We start from the raw sequence: 24,062 nt of genomic DNA on the forward strand, positions 1-24,062 counted from the left end.
CTACAAGAGACACCTTGGATCTAAAGACAAAAAAAGTAAAGACATGAAAGTAAAAGGATGGAAAAAGATATTCCATGCAAACAGTTACCAAAAGAGAGCTGGGGTGGTGATACAAATATCAAACAAAAATAGACTTAAGTCAAAACTGTTACAAGTGACAAAGAAGGACACCATATATTGACAAAGGGTCAATTCACCAAGAAGATATAACAATTATAAATATATACGGACCAAAAATCAGAGCCCCAAAATATAAGAAACAAATCAACACTGTCAGAATTTAAGGGAGAATTAGATAGCTCTACAATAGTAGTTGGAGATGTCAATACCCCACTTTCAATAATGGACAGAACAACCACACAGAAGATCAGTAAGGAAACAAAGGACTTGACAACACTATAAACCAACTGAACTTAACAGACATATACAGAAAACCTGACCCAACAAGAGAATATACATTTTTCTCAAGTGTACATGGAATACCCTCCAGGATAGAATGTATGTTAGGCTCCCCCCAAAATCTTAACTTTAAATGACTGACATCATACAAAGTATCTTTTCCAATCACAATGGAATGAAACTAGATACCAATAACAGAAGAAAACTGGAAAATTCACAAATATGTGGAAATTAAACTACACACTCTTAACCAACCAATGGGTCAAATAAGAAATCACAAAGCAAATTAGAGAATACCTTGAGACAAATGAAAATGAAAACACAACATACCAAAACTTATGGGAAGCAGTGAAAGCTGTAAAGAAGTAAATTTACAGCTATAAATGCCTACATTAAAAAAGCAGAAAGAGGGGCCAGCCTGATGACAGTTAAGTTCGTGCACTCTGCTTCAGCGGCCTGGGGTTCACAGGTTCAGATCCCAGGTGTGGACCGACTAACTGCTTGTCAAGCCATGCTGTGGAGGTGCCCCATATAAAGTAGAGAAAGATGGGCACGGATGTTAGCCCAGGGCCAATCTTCCTTAGCAAAAAGAGGAGGATTGGCAGTGGATGTTAGCTCAGGGCTAATCTTCCTCACAGAAAAAAAAAAAAGAGAGAGAGAAAGATCTCAAATCAATAACTTAAAGAACTAGAAAAAGGAGAGTAAACTAAACTCAAAGTTCTACACCTTTGTCAGAAGTATTGAAATAATAAAGATTAGAGCAGAGATAAATAAAATAGAGAATAAAGAAAAAACCCCAAAATTGGTTCTTTAAAAAGATCGACCAAATTGGCAAAACTTTAGTTAAACTAAGATAAAAAGAAAAAAACAGAGATAAAAAGACTCAAATTACTAAAATCAGAAATGCAAGTGAGGACATTAGTGTAGATCTTACAGATATAAAAAAGATTAGAAGAGAATACTAAGAACAACTGTATGCCAACAAACTGCCAACCTAGATTAAATAGACAAATTCCTAGAAACACATGATCTACCAAAACTGAATAAAAAAGTGGAAAATCTGAATAGATCTCTAACTAGCAAGGACACTGAATCAGTAATCAAAAAACCTCCCCACAAAAAAAAGCCCTGGATCAGATGGCTTCACTGGTGAATTCTACCAAACATTTACAGAAGAATTAACACCAATCCTCAAACTTCCAAAAAGCTGAAGTGGAAGAATCACTTCTTACTCATTCTATGGGCCAGCATTACCTTGATAACAAAGCCAGACAAAGATATTACAAGAAAATAAAACTACAGACCAATATCCCTTATGCATATTGATGTAAAAATCCTCAACAGAATACCAGCACCAGATGCAGCACCATATTAAAAGGATTATACACCATGACCAAGTGGGATTTATTCCTGGAACATAAGGACGGTTCAACATATGAAAATCAATGAATGTAATATACCACATTAGTAGAATTAAGGGAGAAAAACCACATGATCATCTCAATTGAACCAGAAAAAGCATTTGACAAAATTCAACACCATTTCATGATAAAAACACTCAGTAAACTAGGGATAGAAGAAAGTTTCCTCAACATGATAAAGGCCATATATGCAAACCCCACAACTAACATCATACTCCTTGGTGAGAGGTTGAAAGCTTTTCCCCTAAGATCAGGAACAAGACAAGAATGTCCACGTAGATTTCTATTCAATATAGTACTAGAAGTTATAGCCAGAGCGATTAGGCAATAAACGCAAATAAAAAGCATCCAAATTGGGGGCCAGCCCGGTGGCGCAAGCGGTTAAGTGCGCACGTTCCGCTGCGGCGGCCCGGGGTTCGCTGGTTCGGATCCCGGGTGCGCACCGACGCACTGCTTGTTAAGCCATGCTGTGGCGGCGTCCCATGTAAAGTAGAGGAAGATGGGCATGGATGTTAGCCTAGGGCCAGTCTTCCTCAGCAAAAAGAGGAGGATTGGCATTGGATGTTAGCTCAGGGCTGGTCCTCCTCACAAAAAAAAAAAAAAAAAAAAAAAAAGCATCCAAATTGGAAGGGAAAATGTAAAATTATTTCTGTTTGAGGATGACACAATCTTCTATGTAGAAAACCCTAAAATCACAAACACACACACACACACACACAGAACTAATAAACTAATTCAGCAAAGTTGCAGGATATAAAATGAACACACAAAAATCAGTTGCATTTCTGTACACCAACAATGAACAACTGGAAAAGAAAATAATTCCATTTATGACAAAAAGAATAAAATTCTTAGGAGTAAATTTAATGAAAGAGATGCAAGACTTGTACACTGAAAAGTATAAAACACTGCTGAAAGAAATTAAAAAAGACAAATAAGTGGGAAGACATCTTGGGTTCATAGATTGGAAGACTTAATATTGTTAAGAAGACAATACTACTCAAAGCAATCCAGTTGCATTGTGATTACTATCAAAATCCCAACAATGTTTTTTGCAGAAAGAGGAAAAACCTATCCCCAAATTCCCGGAATCTCAAGGGACCATGGTAACCAAAACAATCCTGAAAAAGAAGAACAAAGTTGAAAGATTCACTTTCCTGATTTCAAAACTTACTAGAAACCTCCAGTAATCATTATCAGTTGGTACTGGCATTAGGATAGACATATAGACCCATGGAATAGAGAGCCCCAAAATAAACCCTCACATATATGATCAGTTGATTTTTGACAAGGGTGCCAAGACCACTGAGGAAAGGACAGTCTTTTCAATAAATGGTCCAGGGAAAACTGTATAGCCACATGCAAAACAATGAAGCTGGGCCCTTACTTTACATTACATAAAAAAATTAACTCAAAATGGATCAAAGACCTAAATGTAAGAGCTAAAACTATAAAACTCTTAGAAGAAAACATAGAGGAAAAGCTTCATGATATTCTCTTTGGCATAGATTTCTTGAATATGACACCTAAAGCATAGGCAAAAAAAAAAAAAAAAAGATACACTGGACTATACTAAAATAAAAGACTTTTGTACCTCAAAGGACACTAACAAGACAATGAAAAGAAAATTCACAGAATGGGAAAAAAATTAGCTAATCATATATCTGATTAGAGATTAATATCCAGAATATATGTAGAACTCCTACAACTTAACAAAAAAACCAAAAACCAAATCCAAAAATGAGCAAAGGACTGAACAGACATTTCTCCAAAGAAGGTATACACGTGGCCAAGAAGCATGTGAAAAGATGTTCAACATTACCAATCATTAGGGAAATATAAATCAAAACCACAATGAAAAAAACTACACTTTACACCCATAAAAATAAGTGTTGTCTAAGATGAGGACCAACCCTGTTGCATTGCTGGTGGGAATGTAAAATGGTGCAGCCACTATGAAAACAGCTAGTGGCTCCTCAGAACTTCAAACACAGAATTGCCATATGATCCCGCAATTCCACTGCTAGATATACACTCCAAAGAACTGAAAGCAGAGACTCAAACGACATTTGCACACCAATGTTCATAGCAGCGTTATTCACAATGGCCAAAAAGTGGGAACAACTCAAGCGTCCATCAACAGATGAACGGATTAAAAAAATGCAGTATTAATCATACAGTAGAATATTATCCAGCCCTAAAAAGGACTGGAATTCTTACAAACATTATGCTAAATAAAATAAGCCAGACACAAAAGAACAAATATTGCGTGATTCCACTTATATGAGAATAGGGAAATTACCTAGAATAGGGAAATTCATTGAGACAGAAAGTAGGATAGAGGTTACCTGGGGGTGGAGGGAGGGGGAAATGGGGAATTAGTATTTAATGGGTATGGAGTTTCCTTTTGAAATGATACATAAGTTCTGGAAATGGATATGGTGATGGTTGCACAACATTGTGAATGTACTTAACGTCACTGAATTGTACACTTAAAAATAGTTGAGGGTAAATTTTGTTATGCATATTTTACCACAACTTTTTAAAAGAAGATACAACATTTATGGAAGGGTGTTTGGCAATACCTAACTAAATTACATATGACTTACCTTTTAAGTCAGCAATCCCACTTCTAGGAATCTACCCTGAGGATACATCTCCAAGAATATGAAAATACATATGCATAACATTATTTATTGTAACATTGCTTATAATTGCAAAATATTGGAAATAACCCATATGCCCATAAATAGGAGACTGACTGAACAAAGTATGTATATATAATGTACTACTATGCAGTTATAAAAAATAAGGATGATCTTTATGAACTGATATGGAGTGATCTCTAGGATATACTGTTAAGTGAAAGAAGCAAAGTGCAAAGAGTATAATATGCTTTCCTTCATGTAAGCAAAAAGGGGATATAAGGAAATACACATGTATCAACTCATTTGTGCAAAAAGAAATACAAAGAGGGTACAGCAGGAACTAATATGATTGGTTACCTACAAAACGTGGGCAGGAATGGAGTGCAAAGAAGAGGAGAATGGGACCAGGACAGTAGGTACACAAGGGGAAGGATACTTTGAGTATAGCTTTTTTGTACAGCGTTCCGGAAACAATGGTAATGTTCCAGGTATTCCAAAAATAAGAACAATTTAAAGTAACCATGAAGTGGGGGGAACACAAAATAAAAACAGTCACAAATGAATGTAAGTGTATTACAAATGAATTACATAACCACAAAGAAAGGAGAGAGGAAAACAACCAACCTATGTAACTGGAAACCCGTATTTTGACAGTAAGGCTAACGACAAAAAGAACTGTACACAAATAATACCTCTGTTAGGAAATTTCTAACAGGGATACGGGTTAGCAATTCTAAAATTACTTTATGTGTATATTACAATTGAACAAATATATTGTGGATAATTAGAGCCAGGTTTCTCACTGTAAGAGAAGGAAAATGACTTCTTGGAAATATGGTTGGTTCTAGGACTGGGGCATGGAAAACATAAGTTGAGCCTGGTTCATCACATGGTAACAGAAAGTAAGGAAGTGATTAAAAAAATAATGGGCACACCGAAAGGATATAGGAGGCAACCTAAAGGAGCTCCCAATGGCCAAAGCTAGGACTCTGAGCAACAAAATGATATTAGTAATAGAATAATATAATATATATACAATAATGGAATAAAATAAATATCTATGAGCTCATACTGATATAAACAACTGAATAAACAGATGAGGGAAAAAGAATAGCTCTTCCTCACAGTAGAATTATAATTAATAAGTGTAGAAGGAATGATGGAAACAGAAAACCATTGTTAGGTAAACACTACAATTAATAACTATTATAGTCGGAAACCATTAATGGATGCTAAAATCAGTGAGCAAAAGGATGTGTGCATAGTCTCAAAGAGACTTATTAATTAGAAAGGAAAAAATTGGCAATTTTATAGTGGAGAAACCCGGCAGACAGCACCTTAAGAAAGTGGTCGAAGTAAACCTAAGACAAAACATGCTATACCCCTACCTCACTGGTGTGATGCACTGAGAAAGGAATAACATGATTTCTCTGGTATTCTTGAAAGAAATGCATAACCTCAACTGAATCCATGAGAAAACATCAGACAAACCCAAACTGATGGACATTCTACTAACAACTGGCCAGTGCTCCTTACATGCATCAAGGTCATTAAAGACTGAGGAACTGTCACAGATGGAGGAGACTAAAGGAGACACAACCAAATGCAATGCTGGATCTTGGATCAGAAGAGGACATTAATGGGAAAACTAGTAATATTTGAATAAGGTCTACATATTAGTTAATAATATTCTACCAGTGTGAATTTTCAGCTTTACTATGGTTTTGTCAGATGTTAATGGGAATCTGAGTGAAGGGCATATGAGAACTCTGTGCTATTTTTACAACTTTCTATAAACTTACAATTATTTAAAAATAAAAAGTTAAAAAAAATAGCCTATCTAAATCTTTGGTAAGCATGGTTTGGTGGATTCATAATTATTCACCAAACTGAACTAATACTACTCATAATTATTTTTAATTTTGAAAATCTTGAGAGAAGTCTCCACCTTCGGCATTCCCTATCATGTGTTTACACTTTTATAATAACGTAGTGGTGCATTTATGTATTAACATGTTTTTTACACCCACGACGGTCAGTTCCTTGAGAATAGGGACTAAGATTTAGTTATTTCTACATCCTCTGTGACTTGCAGTCTTTGTCGAAAGGAAACACTCAATAATTGTATTCTGAATGAATGAAAATTATGTAAAAGAGCTCAATGCTATAGGAATTATTTACTTACGCTCCACAAAGGAAGTAAAGAGCATTCTAAACCTGCTAAGCCGACTACCTTCATCTGCCCACATTCGTATCACTCCAACTCCTGTTTTAAGCATTACATCATTGGCCACAGTGCTGCAAAACTTGGCCTTCAGATTTTCAATAGAACTGCTTCCATCATAGACTGCAACGAAGTTTCTCTTGCATTCATTTGAGTGCTCCATTTGATAATCTAGGAACCTCAAATAAATCTGTAACATTAAAACAAAGAAAACACTGCTTTTAAAAAGACACATTAATTTGAATTTTGTTGTTCTATTATCCAGTCAACATGGAAGACTGAACTGAATTATGACAGCTGACAGAAAAACAATAGATAAAAGGCTGATGCCTATGTACTTAAAGAACTAAGTCTAATGGTCTGTTTCTTTGGTTGTCTTAATAATGGAACCAAGCACTAATAAGGAACCTAAACTTTGTGTTCCGTCTACAAAGAGAGGAAACCTTTTGCTCCATGAGGTATGACTGTATTGCACATTTGCCTTCTTATAAAAGCAATCTCATGGTACTGACAAATTGGGAAAATAAAAGAATCATTCATATTTCTACTACTCTAACAATCATTGTGATTAATTGGTGAGTTTCTTTTCAGGTCTCCACATTTTTAAAACCTACACATTTTACAAGAATAAGCTTACTTGTAAGATACATATACCCTGCTTTTGCTCTAACACATGAACTGTTTCTATCCTATCTATACTCTTCATAACCGTAATCATTCCCATGATGTCCTGTTATTTACCCACTATCTGACTATTGCACACTTAAGTGGTTTTCAGATTTTACCCCATAAATAAAAATTCTACATTTTCAGTCAGGAAGATTTGAACTATAGTATCAAAATCAGCACTACTAGTATTCTATTTTATTTATTATCCTCGTTCTTCAAATTTTATAAGGCAGCTTGGTACCTGGCACTAAGTTATTTCTTAAAATATGCTTGGCCCATTCTTGTTTGAAGGTTTCCTTTAGATTGTAGGCTTTGAAAGACCTTAAGAACTAATCTTTAAGTTGTGGGCTTAGAAAGACTTTGAGTATAATCTCTAAAAGAACTGAATGAAGTAGGTATCATTTATGGGCAGGGAGGAAATTAAGGCTCAGAGGGATGAAGGAACTTGCCCAAGGTTACCCAGGGCGAGATATGAACTTAGGTTGGTCTGACTCTGAAGAGTGCCTTCTTCCCACTCCCTGGGATGCCTTCTGTGTGCATGCATGTGTGTACACACACACAGTTCACTCTATAATTAAAATAAAATTTTAGTGAGTGAAGAATAAAGATTTCCTTTGGTTGCCACTGAAGACATCTGATGACCATTCACTTTCTAGTTGCTATCTCTAAAGCAGCAATATGATGCCACCTTCATCCTTCAATTTAAGGGGCTTCATAAAAGAAAAATGTAATGTCAGATTTTTCCCCCGAAATACCTTGATGGCATAAAACTAAGAGCAAACAACTAAAAAAATATAGCTCAAAAAAGTTACATTTTGACCAAGTAACGTTTACCACTTCCATGAGAATGGTAGAAAATTGGTAATGAAATAGGATTTCCATTTCAAAACTTCAAAGAATTTTCAAAATGTATTTTGAAACAGAAGCAATATGTTTTCTCCAATATATCATCTGTTCTCATTAATTTCTCCATCATTTATATAACTAAAACACTCTGTCCATGGTTCTGTTATTATTTGTCTTCTCCATTAGACTGTAAGGTCTTCCAACAAAAGGATCATATGCTAATCATATCCAGTAAAATTCTTGCTCATAGAAAGTAATGAATAAATGACTACGTTTATAAAACTATGAATTCGTACAGCTAAATATCAGGAAAACAATCAAGAAGTCTGAAGTATTTATTCCCTCCTTTTTTTTTTTTTGTGAGGAAGATCAGCCCTGAGCTAACATCCGATGCCAATCCTCCTCTCTTTTTTTTGCTGAGGAAGACTGGCCCTGGGCTAACATCCATGCCCATCTTCCTCCACTTTATATGGGACGCCGCCACAGCATGGTTTGACAAGCGGTGTGTCAGTGTGCGCCTGGGATCCAAACCTGTGAACCCCAGGCCGCCGCAGCGGAGCGTGTGCACTTAACTGCTACGCGACCGGGCTGGCCTGTCTCTCTCTGCTTTTTTTTAATCCAAAGAAATACGGTATTGTACAAGTCACAGTAAATGCTCTTTAAAGATATAAATTTTTAAAAGTCAAAAGTTTTAAGGTAAGTCATATGATAAGAATGGCATTCTTTTCTAGTGTGAAAACAGTTAAATATTGTAGTTTAGTTCAACTAATTTTCAGAAAATATTCCTAACAATATGAATTTGACAAATTGAAATGGTTGGAGGGCACAAACTACTCTTCTCTCACTCAGCCTGCATGAGAAGAGATCTTTTAGTAAACACTCCTGCTCTCTTATCCCACCCTCCCCTCCCCAGGGAGGTAGAATGTTACCTGGATGGTGAGGAATTGGGTCTCTTTTTTCCTTTCCTCTTTCCCTGGACGAGTAGGAAACAGTGACCTGAGTAAGTAGATCTCTTTTGCAGATGCAAACTGCCCTTGGAATGGGATAGTTCAGGGTAGACTTAAGTGGAGGTGCAGTTGGTGGGAGAGGAATTAGCAAGTCTAATTTGACTCTCTCACAAAGCTGCTTTCCCTGGCCCTTACTGTAATGAAGCGGCTATTCTGAATCCTCACATTCTCAACTGGTTCGAAACTCCAGTGGGGAAAAGAGATGTTATTTATTGGAATCCCCAAAGGCCCCAACAGAAATGCAATGAAATCCCCAGAAAGCCACTATTTCTTTTTTTTTTGTGTGAGGAAGATCAGCCTTGAGCTAACATCCATGCTAATCCTCCTCTTTTTGCTGAGGAAGACCAGCTCTGAGCTAACATCTATTGCCAATCCTCTTCCTTTTTTTCCTTCCCCAAAGCCCCAGTGGATAGTTGTAGGTCATAGCTGCACATCCTTCTAGTTGCTGTATGTGGGACACGGCCTCAGCATGGCCGGAGAAGCGGTGCGTCCGTGCACCCCCGGGATCCGAACCCGGGCCGCCAGCAGCGGAGTGCGTGCACTTAACTGCTAAGGCCGGCCCAGAAAGCCACTATTTCTATGGAAAGGTCACAGATAAAAGTGGACTAAAACACTACTTGCATACTCAAACACCAATAACTTCTTTTGTATACATAAATGGATTTTTCTTGAACATCCCCCATTAACTAGTTTATCTCATTTTGAGTATTTAAGGGTTATGGTGGTCTTTAACATTTTTTCCTTTAAATTTCTTAAATAAAATCATCTGTTTACTCATTTAACACTTAACAAACCTGATCCAATTCCCATGTCAACTGTATATATTTCTGTTTAATTTCTAAAAATTGATTTACTTTTATTAAAAGTAACATTCTCCAATATTCAACACTCCAGGTAACACTCCTGAAAATTTTATCAATGTAGAATCTAAGAAATATAATTTCACTTAAACACTTTATTAAATATTGTCAAAAAAATAAAAACTATATGTATTACAAATATAGCTGAAGACTCCTGTGTTCTCATTCTTTCCTACATACCCTAATCCAGAGTTTGATTTTTATAAGTCCCATGCATTTTTTTTTTTCTGAAGATGATTTGCCCTGAGCTAACATCTGTTGCCAACCTTCCTCTTTTTTTATGTGCACCACAGCTTCAGCATGGCCGCTGACAGACAAGTGGTTTGGTTCCCTGCCCAGGGAACTGAACCAGGGCTGCTGAAGCGGAGCGTGCCGAACTTTAACCAGTAGGCCGTTGGGGTTGGCCTGTGCACGTTTTTGTATCTCCGTGTTTATGTGTCTATAAAAATATACAATATTGTTCTGTAATTTTAAAATCTTTTACCAATTGTAGAAATAGATCACTATTTATTCACTATCCTTTTGGACATTTAGTTTGCTCCCACTTTTTATTTTATTTTTTGTGAGGAAGATCAGCCTTGAGCTAACATCCATGCCAATCCTTTTTTTTTTCGCTGAGGAAGACTGGCCCTGAGCTAACATCCATGCTCATCTTCCTCCACTTTATGTGGGACGCCGCCACAGCATGGCCTGACAAGCGGTGCACTGGTGCACGCCCAGGACCTGAACTGCGGCTGCCAGCAGTGGAGCGGGCGTACTTAGCCGCTATGCCACAGGGCCAGCCCTTGCTCCCACTTTTTAAAATATTCAGTAATACTGCTACAAACATTCTTGTACTCTCATTATGCACATGTATGATGATTTCATTTGGGTATGTATCTAGAAGTGTAGTTGCATGTTGTAGGACATGACTATTTTCAACTTTACCAGAGCATGCCAAACGGTTTTCCAAAGTGGTTGTAGCAATTTATCCTTCTAAAGCAAGTTAAGAGTGCTTCTGTTACTCAATCCTTGCTGACACTCGGTCATGTCAAGTAACATACTGTAAAATTCTTTGACAAATGCAGAGTCACGTGACAGCCACCATAACCGAGAACAGTCCCATCACCCCACCAAAAATTCTCTTGTGCTGCTCCTTTGCAGTCAAAACTCATCTCCAATCTTGATTCCTGGCACCCAATGACCTTTCGTGGTACTTTGGTTTTACCTTTCCCAGAACTTCATATAAACAAAATCACACAGCATGTATCAGTCTGGATTCTTTCACGTAGCACGATGCATTTGAGATTCTTCTACGTTACTGCAGGTACCAAAAGTATGTCCTTTTTTATTGCTGAATAGATTTTGCTGTATGGACTTAACACAGTTTATTCTTTTAACAGCTGAAGAACATTCGGACCGTTTCCAGTTTTTGGTTATTATGGATAAACCTGCTATAAACATTTATGTACAGTTTTTTTTGTGTAAACATTTTCATTTCTCCTCAGTACCCATCCAGGAGACTGCTGAATCACGAGCCAACTTTATAAGAAACCACCAAGCTGTTTCTCAAAGTGGCTATATCATTTTGCATTCCTGCTAGGAGTGTTATCAGATTTTTAGTTGCTCTACATAGTTCCCGGCACTTGGTATTGTCAAGTTTTTTTAAGTTATAGTTATTCTAATACAGGTATAGTGCTATCTCATTGTGGTTTTAATTTGCATTTTTGTAATGACTAAATCATCTTTGGTGAAGAGTCTGTTCAAATCTTCTGCCCATTTTTAAATTGGGTTGTTTTCTTATTGTTGAGTTTTCAGTACTGGATTAAAAAAGCCTTTTGACCAGTGATTTGCAAATATTTTCTCCCAGTTGGTGGCTTTCCTTTTCACTCAATAGTGTCTTTCACAGAGAAAAAGTTTTAATTTTAATAAAGTTCAATTTCTTTCTTTTATGGATTCTCCTTTGATGTTATATCTAAGAATTCTTTGTCTAACAGAAGGTCATAAAGATTTTCTTCTAAAAGTTTTATAAGTTTATACATACGTTTACGATCTGTTTTGAGTTAATTTTTGTATAAAGTATTACGTATAGGTCAAGGTCCATAAATTTCTTTTTGCATATGGATGTCCAACTGTTCAGCAGCATTTGTTGAAGACTACCTTTTCTCATTGGATTGCCTTTGTATCTCTGTAAAAAAAATCAACTACAGTCATGCATTGCCTAACAATGTTTTGGTCAACAACAGACTGCATATACGATGGTGGACCCATAAAATTATAACAGAGCTGAAAAATTTCTTTTTCAGCTAGGTGTTAGAGTAGGTGTTACTAGGTGTCCCTAGTAACACCGTAGCCATCGTAATGTCATAGTGCAATGCACTACTCACGTGTTTGTGGTGATGCTGGTGTAAACAAACCTACTGTGTTGCCATCTGTATAAAAGTATAGCATGTACAATTATGTACAGCACATAATACTTGATAATGATAATAAACAACTATGCTACTGGCTTATGTATTTCCTATACTATACTTTTTATCATTATTTTAGAATATACTCTACTTATAAAAAAAAATTTACTGTAAAAGAGTATGCTGTGTTACTCCAACAGCAGCCTCATATGTCTTGTGTTTACCGCATATCTTGATTGCATCATTCTCTCTGGTGCTTGATTTAATCTCATGTTTTGTTCATCATGGCTCCTAAGATATAAAGCCCACTGCTAATGTTGCCTGTAAGAGGCCACGTTGAGTGATTGACCTGGAAATGAAATTGAAAGTGATTAGGTACTACAAAGGTGGAAAATCAGCGATGGTTACTTCTCACCAGTCAGGCATGTCCCATTGCACCATACCTACGATCCTGAAGAACCGGAACAAAGTGACGGAAGCTGTTCAAGGATCTGCTTCATTGCAGGCTATGAGACTAACAAAAATTCAAGAAGGGCCTTTTCTAGACATGGAGAACCTTCTAATGACCTGGATTGAAGACTAGACACAGAACCATACCCCTGTTAGCACCAGGATGATCACAGCCAAAGGAAAAAGTTTGTCTGCGATGTTGAAAGAAAAGGCTGGCCCAACTACGATGCTGAATTCACCGTTAGGCTTGGGTGGTTTAAACGATTCAGAACTGTTATTCACTACATAATGTGAGAGTGAGTGGTGAGTCTGCAAGCGCTGATGTGAAGGCAGCTGAAGCATTTTTGGAAACTCTAGATAAGCTGATTGTGGAGGAAAATTACTTGCCAGAGCAAATATTCAATATGGATGAAACCTCCCTATTCTGGAAACCAACGCCTGAAGGGACTTGCACTCATAAGGAGGCCAAGTCAGTGCCAGGTTTTGAGGCTTTAAGGACAGGATAATTGCTTGGAGGCAATGTTGCAGGCTACAAATTGAAACCCTTTGTGATCTGGCACAGCGAGAACCCCAGGGCCTTCAAGCATATCAAGCAGCACACAGGAGTACTACAGTGCACTATAGGAGTAACAAGTAGTCGTGGATGACCCAGCTCCTCTTCCAAGATGCTCTCCTGAATTGCTATGCCAGCGAAACGGAAAAGTACTGTTTGGAGAATAACATATCTTTCAAGATTCTGCTTATTGTTGATGATGCTCCTGGACATCTTCCTTTTATTAGTGATCTTCATCTCAATATCAAAGTGGTGTTTCTCCCTCCAAATACCACTTGATCCATTGGTTGGATCAAGGAGTTATAGCAGCTTTAAGGCCTCTACCTGAAGAAAACCTTTGCCCAGGCTATTGCTGCAACTGAGGAAGACACTGAGAAAACACTGATGCAATTCTGGAAGGATTACAACATCTACGACTGCATCAAGAACCTTGCTTGGGCTTGGGGTGATGTCACCTAGGACTGTATGAATGGCATCTGGAAGAAGACACTCAAGAGGTTTGTCCATGACCTCAAAAGATTTACCAAGGATGAGGAGTTTGCAGAAATCAACAAGGTTGTGGCTGAGATGGCAAACAACTTTAAGCTGGGTGTGGATGAGGATGACATCGAGGAGCTCCTAGAGGTGGTTCCTGAGGGACTGCCTAATGAGGACTTGTTGGAACTGAAACAGGAACACATAGCTGAAGAAGAGGTAAGAGAAAAGGAAACTGCAGGAGAAGAAAAAGAAGCCCCAAGAAAATTCAGTGAAAGGTTTAGCAGAAGCTTTTGCAGACCTCAACAAGCTCCTTAAAAAGTTTGAAGACATAGACCTCCAACACTGAAAGATTTTCATTAACAGAGAGGAATGTTCATAGTGCGTATCTGCTTACAAGCAATTCTATGATGAAATAAAGAAACCACGCAAACCGTCACGAAAAGAGTGACACCTACTCAAGAAAAGTCTCAGGCAGGTCCTTCAGGAGGTATTCCAGAAGAAGGCATTGTTATCATAGATGACAGGTCCATGTGTTCATGCCCCTCAAGACCTTTCTAGGGAGACAAGACGTGGAGGTAGTAGACAGTGATATTGATGATCCTGACCCTGTGCAGGCCTAGGCTAACGTGTGTTTGTCTTAATTTTTAACAAAAAAGTTTAAAAAGTTAAAAACAATAAAAAAATTTTAAAAATAGAAAAAGGCTTGTAGAATAAGGACAAAGAAAGTACTTTTGTACAGCTGTACAATGTGTTTGTTTTAAGCTAAGTGTTATTAAAAAAGAGTTAAAAAGTTAAAAAAATTAAGAAGTTTATAAACTAAAAAAGTTCCACTAAGCTAATTTATTATGAAAGAAAAATGTTTTATAAATATAACGTAGCCCAAGCGTATATTGTTTATAAAGTCTACAGTAGTGTAATGTCCTAGGCCTTCACACTCACTCACCACTCACTCACTGACTCACTCAGAGCAACTTCCAGTCCTGCAAGCTCCATTCACGGTCAGTGTCCTATACAGAGGTACCATTTTTTATCTTTTATACTGTTATTTTTACTCTAGCTTTTCTATGTTTGGCTACACACATACTTACCTTTGTGTTGCAACTGGCTACAGTATTCAGTAGAGTAACATGCCATACAGGTTTGTAGCCTAGGAGCAATAGGCTACAGCCTACAGCCTAGGTGTGTAGTAGGGTATCCCATCTAAGTTTGCGTAAGTATACCCTATGGTGTTCACACAACAATATCACCGAATGACAATGTCATACCCAGAACGTATCCCTGTCGTTAAGCGACACATGACTGTATGCCAAGCTTCCACACATGTGTAGTTCTACTTTTGGATATTTTATTCAGTTTTATTAGTTGTACATCCCAGTGACAACTGCACTCTGTCCAACTACCCCAACTTTACCTTGAAGGATAAGTAACCCCACTTTGTTTATTCAAAATTTTCATGGTTCTTTTGGATCCCTTCCTCTTCTATGTGAACTTTATAATTAGCTTGCCAAGTTCCCCAGAAAGCCCTACTGGGATTTGTATTGGAATTATTTTATATACATAGATTAATTAGGGAACAATGAAAATGTTTGTGATATTTAATCTTCTCACCCATGAAAATGATGTCTCTCTCCATCTCTGTAGGCCTTCTTTTCCGTATTTCAACGTACTTTAAAAATTTACTTCCTGGTATCTTAATGATTTGCTTTTATTGTAAATGGTCTTTTAAAAAGTGTTATTTTCAAACTGCTTTTGGCTGTAGTACAGAAAAGCAATTGATTTTATAACTGATTAACTTTTTCTTTTTCTGATCTTGTCGTATTGACCAGGATTTCTGAATACTACCAAATAAAATATAGACTACAGACATCCTTAACTTGTTTCTGAGCTTAAAGGAAATGTTTTTAAGGTTTCACCATTAATTATGATGTTTGTTTTAGCGTTTACTAGATACTTCTTCATCATGCTGAAGTTGTATCTTCCTATGTTAGAATTACAGAGAGTTTTTTAACAATAGGTTTTAAGTTTTACTGAATATTTTTTCTGCATCTATTGATATATCTGGATTTTCTCCTTTAATTTGTTAATATGGTAAACTATATCATTCAATTTTCTAATATGAAACTATCCAAGAATTCCTAGGATAAACCCATCTTGGTCATGATTTCTAAAAAACTTTGTTTAGTTTTTTGGGTCTTTTTTCCCCCTCCATTTTATAAATAGTCCTGGTTTATAATTCTCTCATGCTATCTATTTAGTTTTGATAGAAATAGGTTGAGGAATGGTCTTTCTTCTTCGGTTTTCTGAAACAGTTTATATAACTTGTTCCTTGAGTATTTGGTAAAATCTAATCTGGTCGGTCTTTCTCAACATATTTTAAAAGTACCAAATCAATTTCATTAATTTGGTAAAGGTTTATTCTTGTTTTCTATTACTTTGATTTAATTTTGGTAAAAAATATATATGTAAATATATATATACACACATACATTATATACTTCAGGAAATTGTCCATTGAGACTGTTTACAAAATTATTAGCAAAAAATTACTCATAATATTCTCTTATGGTCTAAAACACTTTGATTACGGAAAATTCCAAACATGCAAAAGCAGACAAAATAGTACATAAACCCATGTACCCATCCTCTAACTTTAACAATGATCAACTCGGCCAATCTTGCATTATCTATACCCCTCCCCACGTTGGCCTCTCACATATTGAGACAAATCCCAGAGATATCACTTCATGTGTAAATAGTTCCATACGTATTGCTAAAGACCACTTACAAAAATAACATCAATACTATTACCAAACCAAACAAATGAATAATTTTTTTTTCTTTTTTTGGATCTTAATTTTTTGTTTATTGCAGTAACATTGATTTATAACATTGTATACATTTCAGGTGTACATCATTATACTTCTATTTCTGCATGGATTACATCATGTTATCATGTTCACCACTAAATACTAATTACAATCCATCACCACACACAAGTGCCTAATTACCCCTTTTGCCCTCCTCCTTCCCACCTTCCCCTCTGGTAACCACCAATCCAATCTCTGTTTCTATGTGCTTGTTTGTTGTTTTTATTATCTACTACTTCATGAGTGAGATCATATGGTATTTGACCTTCTCCTTCGGACTTATTTCACTTTGCATAATACTCTCAATGTCCATCCATGTTGTTACAAATGGCTGGATTTCATCGTTTCTTATGGCTGAGCAGTATTCCATTGTGCATATATACCACCTCTTCTTTATCCATTCATCCCCTGATGGGCAGTCAGAGTGCTTCCAAGTCTTGGCTATTGCGAAGAATGCTGCAATGAACACAGGCGTGCATGTATCTTTACGCATTGGTGTTTTCACGTTCTTTGGATAAATACTCAGCAGTGGAATAGCTGGATTGTATGGTAGTTCTAGCTTTAATTTTTTGAGGAATCACCATACTGTTTTCCATAGTGGCTGCACCAGTTTGCACTCCCACCAGCAGTGTGTGAGACTTCCCTCCCCTCCACATTCTCTCCAACACTTGTTGTTTCCTGTCTTGTTAATTATAGCCATTCTGACAGGCGTGAGGTGATATCTCATTGTAGTTTTGATTTGCATTTCCCTGTTAGTTAATGATGTTGAACATCTTTTCACGTGCCTGTTGGCCATCTGTATATCTTCTTTGGAGAAATGTCTGTTCAGGTCTTTTACCCAGTTTTTAATTGGGTTGTTAGTTTTTTTGTTGTTAAGATGCATGAGTTCTTTATATATTTTGGAGATTAAGCCCTGATCAGATATATGGTTTGCAAATATCTTCTCCCAATTGTTAGGTTGCCTTTTCGTTTTGTTGATGGTTTCCTTTGCTGTGTAGAAGCTTTTTAGTTTGATGTAGTCCCATTTGTTTATTTTTTCTATTGTTTCTCTTGCCCGGTCAGAGACGGTGCTTGAAAATATGTTGCTAAGACGGATGTCGAAGAGCGTACTGCCTATGTTTTCTTCTAGAAGTTTCATAGTTTCAGGTCTTACATTCAAGTCTTTAATCCATTTTGAGTTAATTTTTGTGTACAGTGTAACGTAAGGGTCCACTTTCATTTCTTTGCATGTGGCTATCCAGTTTTCCCAACACCATTTGTAGAAGAGACTGTCTTTTCTCCATTGTATGTTCTTGGCTCCTTTGTCGAAGATTGGCTGTCCATAGATGTGTGGGTTTATTTCTGGGCTTTGGATTCTATTCCATTGATCTGTGTGTCTGTTTTTGTGCCAGTACCATGCTGTTTTGGTTACTATAGCTTTATAGTATATTTTGAAATCAGGGAGTGTGATATCTCCAGTTTTGTTCTTTTTTGTCAGGATTGCTTTACCTATTCGGGGTCTTTTGTTGTTCCATATAAATTTTAGGATTATTTGTTCTATTTCTGTGAAAAGTGTTGTTGGAACTTTGATAGGGATTGCATTGAATCTATAGATTGCTTTAGGAAGTATGGACATCTTAACTATGTTAATTCTTCCAATTCAAGAGCACGGAATATCTTTCCATTTTTTCGTGTCTTCTTCAATTTCTTTCAGCAATGTTTTATAGTTTTCCGTGTACAGCTCTTTCACCTCTTTGGTTAAGTTTATTCCTAGGTATTTTGTTCTTTTTGTTGCAATTGTAAATGGGATGGTATTCTTAATTTCTCTTTCTGCTACTTTGTTGTTAGTGTATAGAAATGAAACTGATTTTTGTACGTTGATTTTGTATCCTGCAACTTTACCATATTCGCTTATTACTTCTAAAAGTTTTCTGGTGGATTCTTTAGGTGACATATAAAATCATGTCATCTGCAAATAGTGACACTTTCACTTCTTCCTTTCCAATTTGGATCCCTTTTATTTCTTTCTCTTGCCTGATTGCTCTGGCTAGGACTTCCAGTATTATGTTAAATAGGAGTGGTGACAGTGGGCATCCTTGTCTGGTTCCTGTTCTTAGAGGGATAGCTTTCAGTTTTTCACCATTGAGGATGGTATTAGCTGTGGGTTTCTCATATATGGCCTTCATTATGTTGAGGTACTTTCCTTCTATACCCATTTTATTCAGAGTTTTTATCATAAATGGATGCTGTATCTTGTCAAATGCTTTCTCTGCATCTATTGAGATGATCATGTGATTTTTATTCTTCATTTTATTAATGTGGTATATTTCGTCGATTGATTTGCGAATGTTGAACCATCCCTGCATACCTGGAATAAATCCCACTTGACCATGGTGTATAATCTTTTAACGTATTGTTGTATGCGATTTGCTAGTATTTTGTTGAGGATTTTTGCATCCATGTTCATCAGTGATATTGGCCTGTAATTTTCTTTTTTCTGTGTTGTCCTTGTGTGGTTTTGGTATCAGGGTAATGTCAGCTTCGTAGAATGAGTTAGGGAGCTTCCCCCCCTCCTCAATTTTTTGGAAGAGTTTGAGAAGGATAGGTATTAAGTCTTCTTTGAATGTTTGGTAGAACTCACCAGGGAAGCCGCCTGGTCCTGGGCTTTTATTTTTGGGGAGGTTTTTGATTACTGTTTCGATCTCCTTACTGGTGATTGGTCTATTCAAATTTTCTATTTCTTCTGGATCCAGTTTTGGAAGATTGTATAATTCAAAGAATTTATCCATTTCTTCCAGATTGTCGAATTTGTTGGCATATAGCTTTTCATAGTATTCTCTTATAATCTTTTGAATTTCTGAGGTGTCCATTGTAATTTCTCCTCTTTCATTTCTATTTTACTTATTTGAGCCTTCTCTCTTTTTTTCTTGTTGAGTCTAGCTAAAGGTTTGTCAATTTTGTTGATCTTTTCAAAGAACCAGTTTTTGGTTGTATTAATTTTTTCTATTATTTTTTTAGTCTCTATTTCATTTATTTCTGCTCTTTTATTATTTCCCTTCTTCTACTGATTTTGGGCTTTGTTTGTTCTTCTCTTTCCAGTTACTTTAGGTGCACTGTTAGATTGTTTATTTGAAATTTTTCTTGTTTATTGATATAGGCCTGTATTGCTATAAACTTCCCTCTTAGAACCGCTTTTGCTGTATCCCATAAATTCTGGCATGTTGTTTTTTCATTTGTCTCCAGGTATTTTTTGATTTCTTCGTTGACCCAGTCGTTGTTCAGTAGCATTTTGTTTAATCTCCACGTATTTGTGGCTTTTCTGATTTTCTTCCTATAGCTGATTTCTAGTTTCATACCGTTGTGGTCAGAAAAGATGCTTGGTATTATTTCAATCTTCTTAAATTTAGGGAGACTTGTTTTGTGGCCTAATATGTGATCAATCCTGCAGAATGTTCCATGTGCATTTGAAAACAATGTGTCTTCTTCAGTTTTTGGATGGAATGTTCTGTATATATCTACTAGGTCCATCTCTTCTAGTGTGTCATTTAAGGCCAATGTTTCCTTACTGATCTTCTGTTTGGATGATCTATCTGTTCGTGTAAGTGGAGTGTTCAAGTCCCCTATTATTGTGTTACTGTCTATTTCTCTTTTTATGTCTGTTAATAATTGCTTTATATATTTAGGTGCTCCTATGTTGGGTGCATAAATATTTACAAGTGTTATATCCCCTTGTTGGATTGTTCCCTTGATCATTATGTAATGCCCTTGTCTCTTTTTACAGTTTTTGTTTTAAAGTCTATTTTGTCTGACATAACTTTCTTTTCATTGCTATTTGTGTGGAGTATCTTTTTCCATCCCTTCACTTTCAGTTTGCGAGTGTCTTGAGGTCTGAAGTGTGTCTCTTGTATGCAGCATATATATGGGTCTTGTTTTTTTAACCAATCAGCCACCCCATACCTTTTAATTGGAGCATTTAGACCACTGACATTTAAAGTAGCTATTGATAAGTATGTATTTACTGCAATTTTTTAACTTTCTTTTTTTCCTCAGTGTTTCAGTAGTCCTCTGTTCCTTTCTTCTTCTCTTGCTCTCTTCCCTTGTGGTTTGATGGCTTTCTTTAGTATTATGTTTGGGTTCCTTTCTCTCAGTTTTTTGTGTACTTATTATAGGTTTGTGGTTTGTGATTACTATGGGGTTCATGTACAGAACTGATGGTCTCTTTAGTTTGACCTCTGTCTGAAAGCTCTACTCTTTAACTCCCCTCCTCCCACATTTTATGTTTTTGATATCATATCTAACCTCTTTTTTGTGCATTTGTATCCATTACCCTCTTATCACGGAAATAGAAAATTTTTCCTATTTGTGGGCTTCTCTTTTCCCCTTAAATAAGTCCCTTTAGCATTTTTGCAGTACTGGTTTCTGGGTGACAAACTCCTTTAATTTTTGCTTGTCTGGGAAACTTTTTCTCTCTCCTTCCATTTTGAATGATAACCTTGCTGGGTAGAGTACACTTGGCTCTAAGTTTTTTCCTTTTAGCACTTTAAATATATCGTGCCACTCTCTTCTACCCTGTAAGGTTTCTGCTGAGAAGTCAGCTGATAGTCTTATGGGGTTTCCTTTGCATGTAACTTGTCTTTCTCTTGCGGATTTTAGGATTCTCTCTTTATCTTTAATTCTGGACATTTTGATTATCATGTGTCTTGGTGTGTGCCTCTTTGGGTTTATCTTGCTTGGTTTTCTCTGTGCTTCCTGTACCTGGATGTCTGTTTCCTTCTTTAGGTTAGGGAAGTTTTCATCTATCATTTCTTCAAATAGATTCTCTGCCCCTTTGTCTCGCTCTTCTCCTTCTGGGACACCTATGACATGGATGTTAGTGCGCTTGTTGTTGTTCCAGAGGGCCCTTAGACTGACCTCACTCTTTTTAATTTGTTTTTCTTTTACCTGTTCAGCCTGGGTGATTTCTTCTAGTCTTTCGTCCAGCTCGCAGAGCCGTTCTCCTGTACCCTCTACTCTGCTTTTGAGTCCCTCTACTGAATTTTTCATTTCCAGTATTGTATGCTTCATTTCTGATTGGTTCTTTTTTATATCTTCCATTTCTTTGTTGACGTTCTCACTGAGCTCATCCATTCTTCTCCCAAGATCAGTGAGTATCCTTAACACTCTTTGAACTCTCTCTTGGGTTGCTCATTTCTGTTTCACTTAGTTCCTTTTCTGCGGTTTTGTCCTGTTGCCTTACTTGGATTGTATTCCTTTGCCTCCTCATTTTGCCTCTTTCCCTGTGCTTGTGTCTATGTATTAGGTAAGTCAGTTATGTCTCCTGCTCTTGGATAGGTGACCTTATATAAGTGATGCCTTATGAGGCCTGCAATATGCTTCCCTCAGTTCTGAATGTTCCACGAGTGACCCCTATGTGGGCTATCTGTGTTCTTCTGTTGTGACGTGTTTGCTCTCCTTGTAGGTGCCCAGCGAGGCTGAGCTATGCTCCTGGCCAGCTGTTGTAATGCTCAGCTGCTTGTAGTTGTACTGGGCACTTCAGTCTCTTTATTGTGTGTGGGGAGCCCCAGCACAGGTGGCTGCAAGTTCTAATAGGACATTTGTGTTGCAGTATTTCTTTTAAGTGAGTAGGCCCCCAGCGTGGCAGGTTGTTAGGCTCTGGGGCTTATAATTGCTATAAGCCTCCAGGCTTTAGATCTCTTGTCAGCTCTCTGAGGATTGCAGCTGGGTGGTGCTGGCCCTGCATGGGAGCACCCAATTGTTTCACGCTTTGGAAGGTGGGGCCAACCCCCTATGTGGGTCTTTGAGAAGCACAAGTCTTCTGCAGCTGACAAGCCCCGCCGCCCACAGGTCCACACACACACAGTCAACACAGTCCTGCCCTGTGTGCGTACCCCGACCTCCTGAAGTGGACCCAGTCTCTCCACGGTGGGAGACCCATATACGCCACCACTGCCCCACACTCTCCACCGGCTCCTTGTGCACGCCCTGCTCCACTGAAGTGGGCAGTCGCCAGGCTGCAGAGAATCCAGTCACCAATCTATGCAGGTGCAGAGTTGCCTGAGGTCTTGTTGTTGTGTGGGGCCAGTCTCTAGGGTGGGCTGCCTGCCTTGGCTGAGCTGGATTAAATTGGTGCTCTAGTGGGTGGGGCAGACCCGGGGCTAGCAGGCACCAGGGAGAACTCCAATGGTGTCTGCCAGTGTCTGTGTCAGCAAACCCACACCAGGCCACGACAATGGCTGCCACCAATGTCCCAGGCCCTGAAGAGGTCTCACCTCTCACCGAGATGCACTCAGAGCCTATCAGGTGAGTCTCTTTTCACCAAAGCACTGTGCACCTTTCTTTCTGGTGATTTTAGGTTGCTTTCTGAAACAGGTGAATTTGTGCGTGGGTCCTTTAAGAACCAGTTTTAATTTCTTTGTGAGCCAGCTTTTCTGGGGTTACTCCCCAATGTTTTAGCAGCAGGCAAAGTCAGATATTGTGCCACTTGTCTAGATTGTGCTGGGTACACAAAATGCCTACAGCAGGGGTGCTCCCCGGCTCAGGGCCCTGCTCCTCCAGGGAGGGCTGCGTACCTTTGGGCTGCTCCTGGGCGTCCATGAAGCGCTGTGGCTTGTGAAAGTGGCATTTTTTTTCTCTTCAGAAGGGAATTTCTGCCTCTTCCACCTCAATTAGGATTGTCATTTGTTGTAGGAGTTCCTTTTATCCAGTTTTCAGTTCTGTCTCAGGGGTAATTTTTCCACGAGTAGTTGTAAATTGGCTTTGTCCATGGGAGGAGGTGAGTTCAGAGTTTGCTTACGTCGCCATCTTGACTTCTCTGAATAATTTCTTAATGTCAAATACTACTTGGTGTTCAGACTTTTAATTGTCTCCTAATGTTCCCCTCCTTTTGTAGTGTTTGAATCCAGAAGTTTACTTGACTTTTACATTTCTTTGAATCTGTAGGTTCCCCTGCTGTTTTCCTGTTGTCATTTGTTTATAGAAGAAACACTCAAGGTTTTTTTTCCTCTTGTTCAGCAGGTCTTCTTCAGAGTTTGTCTCACAATAGTTTTCAATCTCTACTCTAGTTGATTTACGTATGACCTCTTCCATTTCTAATATTATTTCTTTTTTTCCAGATCAATCTTGCCAGAGGTATGCCTATCATTATTTTTTACAAAGGGCTAACTTTTGGTTTTGTTGATTCTTTCCTTTTGTAACTTTGTTTTTAATTTCATTTATTTCTGCTTTTTTATTATTATACTTCCTTTGGACTTTTTTGGTCATTGTTGTAACTTC

At 37.6% G+C, this 24,062-nt stretch overlaps 1 protein-coding gene across 3 annotated transcripts in view; it reads right to left on the reverse strand.

Moving 5' to 3' along the window:
- Positions 1-24,062, reverse strand: part of NETO2 (neuropilin and tolloid like 2) — a 61,164-nt gene that overhangs the window by 14,097 nt on the left and 23,005 nt on the right. For all 3 annotated transcript variants that reach the window (XM_058527733.1, XM_058527734.1, XM_058527732.1), the window contains exon 7: positions 6,654-6,882. In XM_058527733.1, coding sequence (XP_058383716.1) covers positions 6,654-6,882 — 229 coding nt within the window. The remainder of the gene's footprint in view (positions 1-6,653; positions 6,883-24,062) is intronic.

Source organism: Diceros bicornis, chromosome 32 (assembly GCF_020826845.1).
Source record: "Diceros bicornis minor isolate mBicDic1 chromosome 32, mDicBic1.mat.cur, whole genome shotgun sequence".
Lineage (NCBI taxonomy): Eukaryota > Metazoa > Chordata > Mammalia > Perissodactyla > Rhinocerotidae > Diceros > Diceros bicornis.